At 44.3% G+C, this 19,437-nt stretch overlaps 1 protein-coding gene across 4 annotated transcripts in view; it reads right to left on the bottom strand.

Moving 5' to 3' along the window:
- kif6 (kinesin family member 6) overlaps positions 1–19,437 on the bottom strand; it is a 489,217-nt gene that overhangs the window by 110,521 nt on the left and 359,259 nt on the right. For all 4 annotated transcript variants that reach the window (XM_067985160.1, XM_067985162.1, XM_067985163.1 and 1 more), the window contains exon 16: positions 11,113–11,163. In XM_067985160.1, coding sequence (XP_067841261.1) covers positions 11,113–11,163 — 51 coding nt within the window. The remainder of the gene's footprint in view (positions 1–11,112; positions 11,164–19,437) is intronic.

The raw sequence follows: 19,437 nt of genomic DNA, 5'->3' as shown, positions 1-19,437 counted from the left end.
GCGAGAGTCCAGTCGGTGAGCGACGGGAGAGAGCGAGACCAGAGCTTACTCTGAGAGCGAGACTCTGAGACCAGCGGCAGAGTTCAGGGTGACGTCACCAGTCAGAAAGTGACGCGGCACAGGGGAGGCAGCTGATTGGTGAGTAGGTTCAGGTGAGTATTTCTACCATTTTACTGTAAGTAAAGTAATAAGAAAGGGAAGATCTGCAGGTTTTATAGCAGATAGTGTTTTTTTTTTAGTGAACCTAGGTCCCTAGTATAGTTAACATTTTCTAATTTCAACGTAATTTAAAAGGGGTAACTAAGCTAAGGCAAGTCATGGCAGCAGACCTCGCACCCGTGATATGCTCCTCCTGCAAGATGTGGGAAGTCATGGACACTACCAGTGTCCCTGCCGACCATGTGTGCGGGAAGTGTGTCCACCTGCAGCTACTGACCGATCGTATCTCGGAGCTGGAGCTGCGGGTGGACTCACTGTGGAGCATTCGCGATGCAGAGAAACTCGTGGATAGCACGTTTAGCGAGTTGGTCACACCGCAGGTAAAGGGTATACAGGCAGGAAGTGAATGGGTGACCACCAGGAAGAGTAAGAGATGCAGGCAGGTAGTGCAGGGGTCCCCTGTGGCAATCCCCCTCTCAAACAGATATGCCACTTTGGATGCTGTTGGGGGGGATGACTTATCAGGGGAAGGCAGCAGCAGCCAACTTCCTGGCACCACGGGTAGCTCTGCTGCACAGGCTGGGAGGAAAAAGAGTGGCAGAGCTATAGTGATAGGGGACTCAATTGTAAGGGGAATAGACAGGCGTTTCTGCGGCCGCAACCGAGACTCCAGGATGGTGTGTTGCCTCCCTGGTGCAAGGATCAAGGATGTCTCGGAGCGGCTACAGAACATTTTGGAGGGGGAGGGCGAACAGCCAGCTGTCGTGGTGCACATAGGCACCAACGATATAGGTAAAAAAGGGGATGAGGTCCTAAAAGCAGAATATAGGGAGTTAGGAGGTAAATTAAAAAATAGGACCTCAAAGGTAGTAATCTCAGGATTGCTGCCAGTGCCACGTGCTAGTCAGAGTAGAAATAGGAGGATATTTCAAATGAATACGTGGCTAGAGGAATGGTGCAAGGGGGAGGGATTCAAATTCCTGGGACACTGGAAACGGTTCTGGGGGAGGTGGGACCAGTACAAACCGGATGGTCTGCACCTGGGCAGGGCCGGGACCGCTGTCCTAGGAGGAGTGTTTGCTAGTGCTGTTGGGGAGGGTTTAAACTAAAGTGGCAGGGGGTTGGGAACCTGAGCAGGGAGAGAGAGGAAAGCGTAACAGGAAGGGACAGAAGGTATGGAGTAAAAGGTAAAGTGTTAAAAAAGGAAAAAGCAGGAACTAAGCGTCACAAAACAGATTTGAAAGTTCTTTATCTGAATGCACGTAGCATTCGTAATAAAATGGACGAGTTAACGGCACAAATAACTACGTATGGGTATGATCTTGTGGCCATTACAGAAACATGGCTGCAGGGTGACAACGACTGGGAATTAAATATGCCAGGGTATTTAACAATCAGGAAGGACAGGCAGGAAGGAAGGGGAGGTGGGGTGGCTATGTTAATAAAGGAAGGAATCACTGTAATACAGAGAAATGATATTGGGACAAAGCATCAAGATAATGAAACAGTTTGGGTGGAGATAAGGAATAATAAGGGAAAAAAAACACTAGTGGGCGTAGTATATAGGCCTCCTAATAGTTGCAACTCTGCTGGAAGAAGTATTAATCAGGAGATAGTCGGGGCATGTAATAAGGGAACAGCCATAATTATGGGGGATTTTAATTATCATATTAACTGGACAAATCAAATTGGGCAGAGCAGCCTTGAGGACGAGTTCATTGAATGCATCAGGGATGGATTTCTTGAGCAGTATGCAACTGATCCTACAAGGGGGCAGGCAACCTTGGACCTGGTCCTGTGTAATGAGTCAGGATTAATTAATAATGTCCTAGTTAAGGATCCCCTTGGAACGAGCGACCACAACATGGTTGAATTCCATATCCAATTAGAGGGTGAGAAGGTTGATTCTCAAACAAGCGTACTGAGCTTGAATAAAGGAGACTATGATGGTATGAGAGCGAAATTGATTAAAGTGGACTGGGAAAATAGATTAAAGGGTAAGACGGTACATGAGCAGTGGTGTTCATTTAGGGAGTTATTTTACAACTTTCAAAATAAATATATTCCACTGAGGAAAAAAGGGTGTAAAAGAAATGACAGCCATCCGTGGCTAAGTAAAGAAATCAAGGATAGTATCCGACTAAAAACAAGGACATATAAGGTAGCCAAACTTAGTGGGAGGATAGAAGATTGGGAATTCTTCAAAAGACAGCAAAAAGTAACTAAAGGATTGATTAAGAAAGGGAAGTTAGATTATGAAAATAAATTAGCAAAAAATATAAAAACAGATAGCAAGAGTTTCTATAGTTATATAAAAAGAAAAAGGGTGGCTAAGGCAAACATAGGTCCCTTAGAGGATGAGACCGGGAAATTAATGGTGGGAAACATGGAGATGGCAAAAATGCTGAACAAATATTTTGTTTCAGTCTTTACAGTAGAGGACACTAAGAATATCCCAACACTGGACAAACAGGGGACTCTCGGGGGGGAGGAGCTAAATACGATTAAAATCACTCAGGAGATGGTAATCAGTAAAATAATGGGACTCAAGGCGGATAAATCCCCTGGACCTGATGGCTTCCATCCTAGGGTCTTGAGGGAAGTGGCAGTAGGGATTGTGGATGCTTTGGTGATAGTTTTCCAAAATTCCCTGGACTCAGGAGAGGTCCCGGCAGATTGGAAAACTGCTAATGTAACACCGTTATTTAAAAAGGGTAGTAGGCAGAAGGCTGGAAATTATAGGCCAGTTAGCTTAACATCTGTGGTGGGTAAAATTTTGGAGTCTATTATTAAGGAGACAGTAACGGAACATTTAGATAAGCATAATTTAATAGGACAAAGTCAGCATGGCTTTATGAAGGGGAAGTCATGTCTGACAAATTTGCTTGAGTTCTTCGAGGATATAACGTATAGGGTGGATAAAGGGGAACCAGTGGACATAGTGTATTTAGACTTCCAGAAGGCATTCGACAAGGTGCCACATAAAAGATTATTACTTAAGATAAAAAATCACGGGATTGGGGGTAATATTCTGGCATGGGTGGAGGATTGGTTATCGAACAGGAAGCAGAGAGTTGGGATAAATGGTTCATTTTCGGACTGGCAACCAGTAACCAGTGGTGTTCCACAGGGGTCGGTGCTGGGTCCCCAACTCTTTACAATCTATATTAACGATTTGGAGGAGGGGACCGAGTGCAACATATCAAAATTTGCAGATGATACAAAGATGGGAGGGAAAGTAGAGAGTGAGGAGGACATAAAAAACCTGCAAGGGGATATAGACAGGCTGGGTGAGTGGGCGGAGATTTGGCAGATGCAATATAATATTGGAAAATGTGAGGTTATGCACTTTGGCAGGAAAAATCAGAGAGCAAGTTATTTTCTTAATGGCGAGAGACTGGAAAGTACTGCAGTACAAAGGGATCTGGGGGTCCTAGTGCAAGAAAATCAAAAAGTTGGTATGCAGGTGCAGCAGGTGATCAAGAAAGCCAACGGAATGTTGGCTTTTATTGCTAGGGGGATAGAATATAAAAACAAGGAGGTATTGCTGCAGTTATATAAGGTATTGGTGAGACCGCACCTGGAATACTGCATACAGTTTTGGTCTCCATACTTAAGAAAAGACATACTTGCTCTCGAGGCAGTACAAAGAAGGTTCACTCGGTTAATCCCGGGGATGAGGGGGCGGACATATGAGGAGAGGTTGAGTAGATTGGGTCTCGACTCATTGGAGTTCAGAAGAATGAGAGGCGATCTTATTGAAACATATAAGATTGTGAAGGGTCTTGATCGGGTGGATGCAGTAAGGATGTTCCCAAAGATGGGTGAAACTAGAACTAGGGGGCATAATCTTAGAATAAGGGGCTGCTCTTTCAAAACTGAGATGAGGAGAAACTTCTTCACTCAGAGGGTGGTAGGTCTGTGGAATTTGCTGCCCCAGGAAGCTGTGGAAGCTACATCATTAGATAAATTTAAAACAGAAATAGACAGTTTCCTAGAAGTAAAGGGAATTAGGGGTTATGGGGAGCGGGCAGGAAATTGGACATGAAGCTGAGTTCGGATCGGTCAATGCCCTGTGGGTGGCGGAGAGGGCCCAGGGGCTATGTGGCCGGGTCCTGCTCCGACTTCTTGTGTTCTTTAGATTTGTGGTTGGGATCAGATCAGCCATGATCTTATTGAATGGCGGAGCAGGCTCGAGGGGCCGATTGGCCTACTCCTGCTCCAATTTCTTATGTTCTTATGTTCTTATGGGTTATTAGATAGTCTTGGTGATTGACTGGACGTGGGGTTTGGAGCTCAGCTCAACATATCCTCTGATTTATCAAACAAAAATTTTTTTTTTTTAAATTCGTTCATGGGATGTGGGCGTCGCTGGCGAGGCCAGCATTTATTGCCCATCCCTAATTGCCCTCGAGAAGGTGGTGGTGAGCCGCCTTCTTGATCCGCTGCAGTCCGTGTGGTGACGGTTCTCCCACAGTGCTGTTAGGAAGGGAGTTCCAGGATTTTGACCCAGCGACAATGAAGGAACAGCGATATATTTCCAAGTCGGGATGGTGTGTGACTTGGAGGGGAACGTGCAGGTGGTGTTGTTCCCATGCGCCTGCTGCTCTTGTCCTTCTAGGTGGTAGAGGTCGCGGGTTTGGGAGGTGCTGTCGAAGAAGCCTTGGCGAGTTGCTGCAGTGCATCCTGTGGATGGTGCACACTGCAGCCACAGTGCGCCGGTGGTGAAGGGAGTGAATGTTTAGGGTGGTGGATGGGGTGCCAATCAAACGGGCTGCTTTATCTTGGATGGTGTCGAGCTTCTTGAGTGTTGTTGGAGCTGCACTCATCCAGGCAAGTGGAGAGTATTCCATCACACTCCTGACTTGTGCCTTGTAGATGGTGGAAAGGCTTTGGGGAGTCAGGAGGTGAGTCACTCGCCGCAGAATACCCAGCCTCTGACCTGCTCTCGTAGCCACAGTATTTATATGGCTGGTCCAGTTAAGTTTCTGGTCAATGGTGACCCCCAGGATGTTGATGGTGGGGGATTCGGCGATGGTAATGCCGTTGAATGTCAAGGGGAGGTGGTTAGACGCTCTCTTGTTGGAGATGGTCATTGCCTGGCACTTATCTGGCGCGAATGTTACTTGCCACTTATGAGCCCAAGCCTGGATGTTGTCCAGGTCTTGCTGCATGTGGGCTCGGACTGCTTCATTATCTGAGGGGTTGCGAATGGAACTGAACACTGTGCAGTCATCAGCGAACATCCCCATTTCTGACCTTATGATGGAGGGAAGGTCATTCATGAAGCAGCTGAAGATGGTTGGGCCTAGGACACTGCCCTGAGGAACTCCTGCAGCAATGCCCTGGGGCTGAGATGATTGGCCTCCAACAACCACTACCATCTTCCTTTGTGCTAGGTATGACTCCAGCCACTGGAGAGTTTTCCCCCTGATTCCCATGGACTTCAATTTTACTAGGGCTCCTTGGTGCCACACTCGGTCAAATGCTGCCTTGATGTCAAGGGCAGTCACTCTCACCTCACCTCTGGAATTCAGCTCTTTTGTCCATGTTTGGACCAAGGCTGTAATGAGGTCTGGAGCCGAGTGGTCCTGGCGGAACCCAAACTGAGCATCGGTGAGCAGGTTATTGGTGAGTAAGTGCCGCTTGATAGCACTGTCGATGACACCTTCCATCACTTTGCTGATGATTGTGAGTAGACTGATGGGGCGGTAATTGGCCGGATTGGATTTGTCCTGCTTTTTGTGGACAGGACATACCTGGGCAATTTTCCACATTGTCGGGTAGATGCCAGTGTTGTAGCTGTACTGGAACAGCTTGGCTAGAGGCGCAGCTAGATCTGGAGCACAAGCCTTCAGCACTACAGCTGGGATGTTGTCGGGGCCCATAGCCTTTGCTGTATCCAGTGCACTCAGCCGTTTCTTGATATCACGTGGAGTGAATCGAATTGGCCGAAGACTGGCTTCCGTGATGGTGAGGATATCGGGAGGAGGCTGAGATGGATCATCCACTCGGCACTTCTGGCTGAAGATGGTTGCAAACGCTTCAGCCTTGTCTTTTGCACTCACGTGCTGGACTCCGCCATCATTGAGAATGGGGATGTTTGCAGAGCCTCCTCCTCCCGTTAGTTGTTTAATTGTCCACCACCATTCACGACTGGATGTGGCAGGACTGCAGAGCTTTGATCTGATCCGTTGGTTGTGGAATCACTTAGCTCTGTCTATAGCATGTTGCTTCCGCTGTTTAGCATGCATGTAGTCCTGAGTTGTAGCTTCACCAGGTTGGCACCTCATTTTTAGGTACACCTGGTGCTGCTCCTGGCATGCTCTTCCACACTCCTCTTTGAACCAGGGTTGATCCCCTGGCTTGTTGGTAATGGTAGAGTGAGGAATATGCCAGGCCATGAGGTTACAGATTGTGCTGGAATACAATTCTGCTGCTGCTGATGGCCCACAGCGCCTCATGGATGCCCAGTTTTGAGCTGCTAGATCCATTCTGAATCTATCCCATTTAGCACGGGGCTGGTGCCACACAACACGTTGGATGGTGTCCTCAGTGCGAAGACGGGACTTCATCTCCACGAGGACTGTGCGGTGGTCACTCCTACCAATACTGTCATGGACAGATGCATTTGCGACAGGTAGATTGGTGAGGACGAGGTCAAGTAAGTTTTTCCCTCATGTTGGTTCGTTCACCACCTGCCGCAGGCCCAGTCTAGCAGCTATGTCCTTCAGGACTTGGCCAGCTCGGTCAGTAGTGGTGCTACCGAGCCACTCTTGGTGATGGACATTGAAGTCCCCCACCCAGAGTACATTTTGTGCCCTTGCTACCCTCAGTGCTTCCTCCAAGTGGTGCTCAACATGGAGGAGGACTGATTCGTCAGCTGAGGGAGGGCGGTAGGTGGTAATCAGCAGGAGGTTTCCGTGCCCATGTTTGACCTGATGCCATGAGATTTCATGGGGTCCAGAGTCAATGTTGAGGACTCCCAGGGCCACTCCCTCCTGACTGTATATCACTGTACCGCCACCTCTGGTGGGTCTGTCCTGCCGGTGGGACAGGACATACCCAGGGATGGTGATGGAAGGGTCTGGGACGTTGGCTGAAAGATATGATTCTGTAAGTATGGCTATGTCAGGCTGTTGCTTGACTCGTCTGTGGGACAGCTCTCCCAATTTTGGCACAAGTCCCCAGATGTTAGTAAGGAGGACCTTGCAGGGTCGACTGGGCTTGGTGTTTTGCCGTTGTCGTGTCCGGTGCCTAGTGGTCCGATGCCGGGTGGTCCGTCCGGTTTTATTCTTATTATGACTTTTCGTAGCGAGATTTTACAACTGAGTGGCTTGCTTGGCCATTTCAGAGGGCAATTAAGAATCAACCACATTGCTGTGGGTCTGGAGTCACATATAGGCCAGACCGGGTAAGGATGGCAGGTTTCCTTCCCTAAAGGACATTAGTGAACCAGATGGGTTTTTACGACAATCCGGTAGTTTCATGGCCATCATTACTGATACTAGTATTTTAATTCCAGATTTTTATTTAATTAATTGAATTTAATTAATTGAATTTAAATTCGCCAGCTGCCGTGGCGGGATTTGAACTCCTGATTCTGGATTTTAGTCCAGGCCTCTGGATTACTAGCCCAGTAACATAACCACTATGCTACCATACCCTTAAAATAAAAAGGTCTGCTCCTTAAAATATAATTCATCAAGTTGCATGCTTTAATACACAAAAAAACATGCTCATGGGCATGTGATTTGAGTCCTTTCTCAGGAGCACTCAGGAACAAACCTTTTTATTTTTGCTGTGATAAATCAGAGGATATGTTGAGCTGAGCTCCAAACCCCACGTCCAGTCAATCACCAAGACTATCTAATAACCCATCTGAAATATCTTTCCTCTTCTTTCCTACCTCACCTGCACAGCTGCTAAATTTCTCATCCATGCCTTTGTCACATATGGACTGACTTCTCTCATAATTATCCTGCCAGCCTCCAAAACTCCACTCTCCAAAAATTCCAAATCAATCAGTATTCCATCAGCTGGATCCTATCCTGTACTAAGCCCTGGTGATCTATCACCCCTGTCCAACCAGCTTCCACTGGTTCCCCATTTTTAGTGCATTGATTTCAAATTCCATATCTTAGTATACCAAAAATTATTTACATCTACCAAAAGTAATTTATTTCCAAAAGATATTGCACCAAATGGAATGGATTATAATCGAGCAGATTGGATATATCATGGGAACTCTGATTATGCAAAGACTGTGCCATAACAACAGCAGATGTCTGATTCAGAAATTCTCGAGGAGGGGGTTGAACTTAACATTACTGAAAAGTGCAAAAGTTTAATCACTTCTGAGTTCGACGTGTACCATACTTATGGTGCAGTAGTAGGCCCCCAGTAGGCCTGAGTCAGACATGCACTATTGTTATCCTAGGCCCCAATAGTCTTTAACGGTATGTAGACTTTCAAAAAGCATTTGACAAAGTTCTGCAAGAAAGGCTGCTCCTTAAACTTGAAGCAGTAAGGTTTTAAGGTAAGACCCGAGGAATACGAAACTATGTCTGTGTCCCATTGTAATCACGAGCTGATACTCAATAGTTTCCAAAGTTACTTTCATGATATTAAGACTGTAAGTGGGGACTCTGGTGAGACACCTAGTGATGGAACATTGAAACTGAGTCAAACCTGTGTGTCTGATACCTGAGCCAGACAGGTCTGCAGTACTCCATTAATCAATGATTGACCAGTCAGCCTGGCTCATTAAGAGGTAGAATTGTTACTGGGAAACGGGATACTTTTCATTAAGCTCTAGATAACTCTGTAAGCCGATGAACTAACAGGTGAGGTGGGACCTGCTTGGACAAGCGGCAGGAAGCATACAAGTGCTTTGTGCTGATACATTCTGTAGTTTTAGCTGTTCAAACTCCAGCAGTACTCTGCATACACTTTTCAATCTGCATCCAAGCTCTCTGGACTTAGTAAGTGGGTTCAGCCCTACTAGAAAAGTGTATGCACTGCATAGCAGCCAAAAACTAACTCTACCTGCATGTATTTCTCAGCAGATTGGTTTAGAGACATTTTAAGGATGATGATGGGTTTCTGTTGAACATCTGACTGACCAACAGAAAAAAATATGAAGACTGACTTTTAACATTTATACCTGCATTAGCCATATTGAAATATTATAATGTATGTTTTGAAACATGATGTAGAAGTGCTAATCTAGAGTTGCAAGAATGAATAAGGATTATGTGTCAGTTTGAGGTGTCCTGTTCCAGAACATGTTCTCTATGTTCCATACATTCTAGGCATTATCTGTCACTTGGTCCCTTTAAGCATATGGACAGAAACACTTCTGAAATTGAAATGAAATACTTAAAATACGGGGAATGGGGAGTGCAGTGAGTTGAAATCCTGTGGGGGCCTGGTGTTAATCCAGCTCAGAATGGTGGAATTAAAATTCACGTTCTCTGCTGGTTTTACTGCTCCTAAGTGAAAAGAGTTTGGGCAGTCCCAACCTAGCTGCTGGTGGCCTGGGTTTACAGGACAAATCATAGAATCATACAGCACAAAAGGAATCCATCCAGCCATCGTGCCTGTGCCGGTTTTTTGAAAGAGCTATCCACTTAGTCTCACCGCCCTGCTCTTTTCCCCATAGCCCTGCAAATTTTCATTTTCAAGTATTTATCTATTTCCCTTTTGGAAGTTATTATTGAATCTGCTTCCACTGTCCTTTCAGGCAGTGCATTCCAGATCATTACAACTCGCTGCGTAACAAAAATACTCCTCATCTCCCCTCTGGTTCTTTTGCCAATTATCTTAAATCTGTGCCCTCTGGTTACCAACCCTCCTGCCAGTGGAAACAGTTTCTCCTTATTTACTCTACCACAACCCTTCATAATTTTGAAGACCTCCATTAAATCTCTCCTTAACCTTCTCTGTTCTAAGGAGAACAACCCCAACATCTCTAGTCTCTCCACATAACTGAAGTCCTTCATCTTGGAATCGTTCTAGTAAATCTCATCTGCACGGCCTTGACATCCCTGATAACATTGCATGAATTGGCACTAAACTGGCAAAGCTTTACCCTGTATCTAATCTTGATGCTGACAGTGAATGCAAAATGGGTATAGAGGGATATGGGCCAAGTGCAGGCAACAGGGACTAGCTTAGTGGTATAAACTGGGCGACATGGACATGTTGGGCCGAAGGGCCTGTTTCCATGTTGTAAACTTCTATGATTCTATGATTCTATAAAACATGGAAGAATGTCTCAGTCTCCTCACTTTTAAGAGTTAGGATCAGAAAGAAGCAGTTCAAACCAGCTGGTATACTGAACTAGTTTCAACTGAGTCATTGAAATTTCATTCAGATTCATAAAAAATTGTTTAGAGGTGATTTCTATACTTTCTCTCAGATTTACTCCCATACCTCTGTCAATGTTATTCTGTTACTGGTTACAGGGACATCTGTGAGCATGAGTGAGATAACTGTCCCTCTGACTTTCTCTTCCTCCCTTATGGGCAAACACCTGGCATTTGCTTGATGCCAACCTTAGATCACAAGGTAAATACAGATAAGAAAGGACTTTCTGCCTTTCTTAGCCCATTAATCTAGAAAAACCTACAGGTCCCCCCCCCGCCATTACAACATTCAACTGTGTCTGGGATTTTAGCCTCCACCGTTCTACGCAAAAATCCATTGTAAGTATGAATTGAAATTAGGATCTCATTGTGTAGAGAATCACAGGTACAAACCTGCACCCAGCCACTCAATTACATGGCAAGCCAGGTTTTGAAAACACTGCTCATCTCTGTCATTTTTACATCTTGAAATTAAATAATTGTCACTATTCATGCTGCTATGTTTTACTCGCTCATCTCATCCTTTTTTTTAAAGAAACGAATTGGTGCCAAATATTGACCCGAGAACCATTTGCACACTTACCGCAGGCAGCCCTTTGCATTCTTCTCTGTTCTAGCTGACCTTTCAGTTGGTCTGCAACAGAATAAAAGAGATTCGGGTCAGACGGTTATTTCAATTGTGAAGTGTTTGACTCTCCGACTTTCTCCTTTTAACAAGACGGCTTCAAAGAGGCAGTGGCAGGCTTCTTAGCTTGTTTCTAATGAGAGGCAGGCCAATGACTAATTATAGCATATAAAGAGGCAACCGTGAATAAACTCTGTGACCAGTTAGTTCATGATTCTAATAACCTCAGATGACAGATTGCACTTTACACTGTAGACATTGGGCCTGACTTTATTCTTTTGTGCTGCCAGTGCAAGGTCAGTCTACACTTGTGTGTAATCATCCTGATTCATCAGAAGCAGAAATTCAATATATTCTCAACTTTATTCTTTCTACTTTTCTAATGGAAAAAGTTGGCATAAAAAGTGTGACAACAATTGACAGCAGGAAGTCAAGTGGTTCAGATAGGAATTGTACGCAGAATCTGGGGACAGGTTTTCTGCTCGTTTATACCAGTAATATCAGCGCAATTTGGGCAGAATCGGCCATACCAACTCAAAAGATCGGGGAATTTTAAACCTAAGTGAGTTACACCCAAAACCACTTGCGTTCTTGTTTTGCGCGATCTTTTACGCTGGTTAAAGATTCAATTGTCAGGATCAGGCCCTGCCCTTAAAACTGGTCACGCCTCCAATTTCCCAATTGCGCCAAAGTGGAAACTCTACCCCAAGAGGTTGAATATGATAGATTTCATAGAATCATCAAATCATACAGCACAGAAGGAGACCATTCGGCCCATCATGTCTGTGCCAATTCTCCTGCTCTTTCCCCATAGTCTTGCAAATTTCTCCTTTTCAAATTTTTATTCAATTCCCTTCCACCACCCTTTCAGGCAGTGCATTCCAGATCACAACAACTCTCTGCGTAAAAAAATTTCTTCTAATTTCCCCCTGGCTTTTTTGCTAATTACCTTAAATCAGTGTCTTCTGGTTACCGACTCTCCTGCCAGTGGAAACAGTTTTCCCTATCAACTCTATCAAAACCCCTCATAATTTTGAACACCTTTATTAAATCTCCCCTTAACCTTCTCTGCTCTATGGAGAACAATCCCAGCTTCTCTAGTCTCTCCACATAACTGAAGCCCCCCATTCCTGGTATCATTCTATAAATCTGCACCCTCTCCAAGGTTCTTGACATCCTTCCTATAGTGTGATGCCTAAAATTGGTCACAATACTCTAGCTGAGGCCTAACCAGTGATTTATAAAGGTTTATCATAACTTTCCTGCTTTTGTCCTCTATGCCTCTTTCATAAAGCCAAGGATCCTGTATTTTTTTAACAGCCTTATCAACTTGTCCGTCTACCTTCAAAGATTTGTGTATGTGCACTCCCAGGTCTCTCTGTTCCTGCAACCCCTTTAAAATTATATCATTTAATTTATATTGTCTCTCCTCATTTTTCCTTCCAAAATGCATCATTTCACTCTTCTATGCATTAAATTTCATCTGCCAAGTGTCTGCCCATTTCACCAGTCTGTGGCATATAGATAATTTATAGGAATATGACACTGCATATTACAGACATAAAAAGTTTACTGAGATGTATCACCTGCATCCAAAATTCCAAAATGGTCTCTCAGTGGGCGAGGTTTCTTAGATGGAAAATTACCCAAATAATGTGTAAGAATAGCATATAAGCAGAAATGCTTATTTTTGCATTTACCACTTTCAGCTGGTCATTTATCTAAAAGTTTGTTTCATTTAACTTTTGTTCAAAATCACTTGTCTTAGGATAGAAAGCGGTTCTGCGATTACACAAATATATTTGTTGAGTTTGGCATTCCCTTTTGGCTACACTGGCTTACATTTTGTAGCATGGAAAAAATCTGTGAACTCATCAGCACTGATGGGAGAAGCATGAGAAGAATATCTGCCAGACGAAAGCATTACAGAAAAAGAAACAAAACTAAAACACACAAGTGAAACACAGGAAAGGTAACAGAGAAACTGGAAGGAAAATGTGGAATCTATTTTTGGTTTGTGTGAGTTAGGAGCTCAGGGGGTCTCTCAAGACATTTTTTTAATAATTTAGCTCCGTCCAATTTTTTTTTAATAAGCTTTCATGGCTCCCTCTCTCAGCCAGGGGGGCAGGTGGACAAGTAGGTTCTGTTATAACTTCAATGCTGAGATCTCAGTCTGTGCTGGACCAAATGGGAAACAAATACAAGAGGCATCACCATCCAGTCTGACAGGTTACATCTTTGTGCCTCTCTTAAACTGCTTAACAATAAAAAAGTCATCAATTATGACTGCTGTACGCATTGGATAGCGCTGGGAGTCAAACCTGACTCACAATGCAATGAAGCAAACATCTTGTTACACCACCAGGCTTGTAACTGCTGACAAGTTTTGTTTTTGTGCAGTCATAAATGTATGCCCTGTGCCTCAAGTATCTGAAGGGATCCCACCATTGAGACTGCTCAGATCCAAGTTCACTGTAAAAAAATCTTTGGGCACTCACTTTGCCCCTCACTGGGTTTGGGATTCTGAACAGGTTACTTTATGAACCACCAATAGTCTATGTGCATGATATTTGTCAATAAGAATTGTTTGTTTTTTTTAATTTTCATTTAATAGGGATACTATATTGCAAAAAGCTGTAAATTGTTTACTTGAGTTGTAAACAGTATTAACAGCTGGAGGGTTCCAATCTGGTGGTTATTCATCTCTGTTACAGAATGTTCTAATTAATTAGAGAATTCTGATAGTATAGTTAAGTAAAGGCTTGCCAAAAGGCTTCCTGAGTATAACTGTTTATGATAGAGAGTAACCACATATGTCTAACTTTTCATGTGATAATCATGTGTTTGTCCATGGGGCTGAATACTCGACTATCCAGACTATGCAAAGCCTGGGGTAGTCAGTCTAGGAGGCAGACTGGCAGAGTCGCAAGTAGGTTTTCTGGAAAGTGTTGAGGCAAAAATCTCTAGATCTAAATTGGCAGTTACGCTATGTAAATGTTCACTCTCTATGATGGTTGTTGCAGTGTCAAACTGATTTTTCCTTTGCAGTTTTCCTGTAACGAATCATAGGATTGATTCCGTGATCAGACGCAATGGGACCCTGCAGATTGTGCAGCCCCTGATTTTCCATCCACTCATTTAAATGGAAGGTAAATGAAGGTCTGCGGGCCCGCAATTTCCCGATCAACTTTCCCTACGAGTGCTACTCCATGCTAGGAATCAGAAGCCTTCAGAAGCATGGAGTGTGTCAAGGCCATTCCGTCCATCAATCTCAATCCTTCCGCAGCGCAATCTGCCTATGCTGGATTCTACCCAACTTATTCCGTCTCCTGAGTCAAAGTTCCATAAAATATCTTCCTGACTCCAAAAACAATTGAGCAAAGTTCCACAAAATGGTGGGGTGGGGGGGGGGGGGGCGGAGAAAGTAGGAAAATCTACCATCTACTCTCCCATCATTGCATCTAATTGTGTTTTGACTAATTCCACTGTTTTTACCGCTACTACTTTGCTTGGTGGATTATTTCATATATTTAGCATTGAGGAAAGAGGTTTCCCTATTGACTACTCAGTAAATATGACAGCTCATTATTCTGTGATTGAAGGTAAAGATGCCATCGCTGAAGCATAATGATCTGCAAGGTCACAAGTTCAATTCCTGGTCTGGGTGGCTGTTCTATTTGCACAAACTGGCTGATCTCAGCCAGGGCAGTGGCAATAATTGGAAGGGGTAAATTCGGACAGGGTTCCCTTTACCAATCACTATTTAGTGACCCATGCTGGAAATGTGTGCGTTGGATGTTGGGTGAGGACGGGATTGTGCTCAACTATGAAGTTATCTACTTCCACAGTTAGATAGCCTGCTGGCACTCATTGTCAGAGCTCACACATAAATAAAGTACACGATGGCAACCACTGCCTATTAGACCCCTTATGATGTGAGTCAGTTCCTTCTTCAGAGGAGTGAAATGCACGGACTAGAAATGGAAAGAAAAAATTTTCATAATAAAGGCTGGTCTGTCATTTGCCAACATCTGGTGTAGGCAGGAAACCAGAAAACCAATAACTAATGTCTGACAAAAACAAAATTCAGTTTAGCAATTAGTTTCCACAAGTTGTCAACATTTTATAAATCATGTTGACATTAACCAGCCATTTTTTTGCTGACTTAATGAATAATTTGTTTCTGAGCTAGAAATTTGAGAATTCCCGAATGTTGACAACAAAATAGTGAATAACACCCGTTTGCCATTGTACTGTGGCATTGAACCATAGAAGCTTCAGCAAAGAAGGAGGCCATTCAGCCCATCTTGCTGAGCCTATGCCTGAGGTAGCTCCACATTGGAGCTAGGTGCTGTAACTCCATTTCTTTCCTCTCCTCTACCCTTTCAGCTCCACCTAGACCATAAGACCATAAGAGATATGAGCAGGAGTAGGCCATTCGGCCCCTCGAGCCTGTTCCACCATTTAATGAGATCATGGCTGATCCGATTTTTACCTTAACTCCACTTTCCTCCCCTTTCCCCATATCCTTTGACTCCCTTATAGGAACATAGGAACAGGAGTAGGCCATTCAGCCCCTTGTGCCTGCTCCACCATTTGATAAGATCATGGCTGATCTGTGATCTAACTCCATAAATCTGCCTTTGGCCCATATCTCTTAATATCTTTGGTTGCCAAAAAGCTATCTATCTCAGATTTAAATTTAGCAATTGAGCTAGTATCAATTGCTGTTTGCGGAAGAGAGTTCCAAACTTCTACAACCCTTTGTGTGTAGAAATGTTTTCTAATCTCACTCCTGAAAGGTCTGGCTCTAATTTTTAGACTGTGCCCCCAACTCCTAAAATTCCCAACCAGCGGAAATAGTTTCTCTCTATCCACCCTATCTGTTTCCCTTAATATCTTATAAACTTCGATCGGATCACCCCTTAACCTTCGAAACTCCAGAGAATACAACCCCAATTTGTGTAATCTCTCCTCGTAACTTAATCCTTGAAGTCCGGGTATCATTCTAGTAAACCTACGCTGCACTCCCTCCAAGGCCAATATGTGCTTCCGAAGGTGCGGTGCCCAGAACTGCTCACAGTACTCCAGGTGCGGTCTAACCAGGGTTTTGTATAGCTGCAGCATAACTTCTGCCCCCTTGTACTCCAGTCCTCTAGATATAAAGGCCAGCATTCCATTTGCCTTCTTGATTATTTTCTGCACCTGTTCATGACACTTCAATGATCCATGTACCTGAACCCTTAAGTCCCTTTGGACATCCACTGTGAACTAACAGGAAAACAAAAATAACCCGAGTTGACAGCAAATGTTTCACATCAGAGCACGAAGTGTGATAGGATCAAGAATACACACATGAATCTGAAAAGGTCTAAAACAGGCAATAAACGTTCCTTCAAGAACATTATCAAATGTAAGACTTTTTGCTCTTTTTCAGTCCATATGCATACTTTGTACAAATTCTCCTACTGGGCGACATTGTTAATTGTGGAGCTGAGGACCGTACTGAAATTTTCATGCTATTCTTGCAGATGTGAATCATAAAATTCTATAGAAAAAAGATTATTAAGCACGCAAGGGAAATACTTTCACAGAACACGATTGTCTCCCCCCCCCACCAGTCAGACCCACAGATGACAAGTCTTGAACTAAACTGTCAGTCATAAAACCTGACCTCATAAAAATCGAATTACTTCATTGGGACACAACCAGAAGAGTTTTCATGTGAGTAGCACCATTCAGAATCTTGAGCTGTTATATCCCCTTTCTTATGATCGACATGTTGGTTCTGAGCCAATGCCATGAATTCCAAACTGACCGACCACTTATCCCTGTTCAAGCAGTAAATGGTGACCTATCATTCAGATGACTATTGAAAGAAAAATGAGTACCTTAAAATAGTTATAGAAACACAAACAGAAAGCATTATGCACTTATTTTATTAGAGATACCAATCCTTGCTCTGCTGAATAAACGGAAATGCTCAATTAGCAGCTTAAGGGTTATTACAAAATATTTACCAGTTAAGTGTGCATCTTTGTAATAATGCTGACAATAGCCACTGCGATGTTGTAAGTTCCTTTGTGATTGGACACTAACAAAGAACGTAATATTTTATGAACAGGAAAAGGCCAATACGCTCAAAGCCAGTCCAGATCAAGCTTACCTGCCTGCCTTCTTCACACATTATTTTCCCCCTCCAGTCCCAGCTGGCACTCATCCTGGCACTCTTTCTACCTTTCAGTTCAATGTCACTCTTGCCACTGTCCATTAATGCTGGCATTCTGCTTACTCCCCCATCCCAAAGCACCATGCCCACTTTCTGCCTCTTTCCTCCCTTTTTTACCATCCATTTCCCTCTCCTCCTTATTGACCCTTCTTTCTCCTTTTCATTATCTGATGCTTCCTTCCCACTCCTCTTCATCGCCATATATTCACCCCTTCATTGCTATCTATTGAATCTCCCCTGCTCTTCATTACTATCCAATGCTCCTTCCCCTCCTACTCTTTCCCCCTTCATTGCTATCCACTGCTCTTCCCCTCCTCCTAATTGCCATCCATTCCCCCTTCATTGCTAGCTATTTCCCTCTCCCTGTCAGTGCCACCCATTGCCTTTCCATTTCCCTCTTCATTGCTGTCCATTAGTCCTCCCCTCCTCACTCCTTTCATTACTATCCACTCCCTTTTCATTGCCCCTCCCATCTTCACCCCCTTCATTGTCATCCATTGCCCCTCTCCTCTCCTTGCGATTGCCCCATTGCTACTTTCTCTTCCTCTCCTCTCCCTTTCATTGCCCTTCATTGCAACTTCTCCATGTAAAGCCATCGATTTCTATCTTTACTACCATCTATTCCTTTCCCCTATTGCAATTCATTCCCCTATTTATTGTCATTCATTATTATCCATTCCTCCCATCCCACTCTTGTCTGAATCCAGCTGCAAATGAAGTGAACCAAAGCCCCAGTCCTGGCACTAATAGCAGTGACTCTGGCCATTGAGAGTTCCTGCGTATAGAGTGACAGATGTCACTGCCATTAGCAGAATTGAGGAGAAAAGGAAGCTGTTGCTAATTGAACCATTAGCAACAAGGCTGGGGTAGGAGTGGGGGAGTGGGAAAGAGAGGTGTGGCAATACTGAGACGACATCGTGTACAGATTTTTGTCAGCAAATGCTGACATGGTGACTGAACACAGTCACTTTCAGCGTGAAACACTGTTGGTTGGCATGTATGCTTCTCACCATATTCCTCACTCCTTTCTCTTTCTGGCTTGACTTTAATGTCCAAGTGAGTTTGGCAGCAAAGCATGAGATTATGTTTAATCTGGTAACTACTACTGTAAATAGAGCAATTGCTATTCCTCAAGATGTGCACACCTGCAAGGACAGATTACATTTTTTTTTATTCGTTCATGGGATGTGGGCATCGCTGGCAAGGCCAGCATTTATTGCCCATCCCGAATCGCCCTTGAGAAGGTGGCGGTGAGCCACCTTCTTGAACTGCTGCAGTCTGTGTGGTGAAGGTTCTCCTACAGTGCTGTTAGGAAGGGAGTTCCAGGATTTTGACCCGGCGACAATGAAGGAACGGCGATATATTTCCAAGTTGGGATGGTGTCTGACTTGGAGGGGAACATGCAGGTGGTGTTGTTCCCATGTGTCTGCTGCCCTTGTCCTTCTAGGTAGAAGAGGTTGGGGATTTGGGAGGTGCTGTCGAAGAAGCTTTGGTGAGTTGCTGCAGTGCATCCTGTGGATGGTACACACTACAGCCACGGTGTGCTGGTGGTGAAGGGAGTGAATGTTTAGGGCAGTGGATGGGGTGCCAATCAAGCGGGCTGCTTTGTCCTGGATGGTGTCTAGCTTCTTGAGTGTTGTTGGAGCTGCACTCATCCAGGCAAGTGGAGAGTATTCCATCACACTCCTGACTTGTGCCTTGTAGATGGTGGAAAGGCTTTGGGGAGTCAGGAGGGGAGTCACTCGCCGCAGAATACCCAGCCTCTGACCTGCTCTTGTAGCCACAATATTTATGTGGCTGGTCCAGTTAAGTTTCTGGTCAACGGTGACCCCCAGAATGTTGATGGTGGGGGATTCGGCTATGGTAATGCCATTGAATGTCAAGGGGAGGTGGTTAGACTCTCTCTTGTTGGAGATGGTCATTGTCTGGCACTTGTCTGGTGCGAATGTTACTTGTCACTTATGAGCCCAAGCCTGGATGTTGTCCAGGTCTTGCTGCATGCGGGCACGGACTGCTTCATTATCTGAGGGGTTGCGAATGGAACTGAACACTGT

This window comes from Heptranchias perlo, chromosome 5 (genome assembly GCF_035084215.1).
Source record: "Heptranchias perlo isolate sHepPer1 chromosome 5, sHepPer1.hap1, whole genome shotgun sequence".
Classification (NCBI taxonomy): domain Eukaryota; kingdom Metazoa; phylum Chordata; class Chondrichthyes; order Hexanchiformes; family Hexanchidae; genus Heptranchias; species Heptranchias perlo.
The sequence above is the reverse complement of the archived record's forward strand: the minus strand, read 5'-3'. Positions and strand labels throughout refer to the sequence as shown.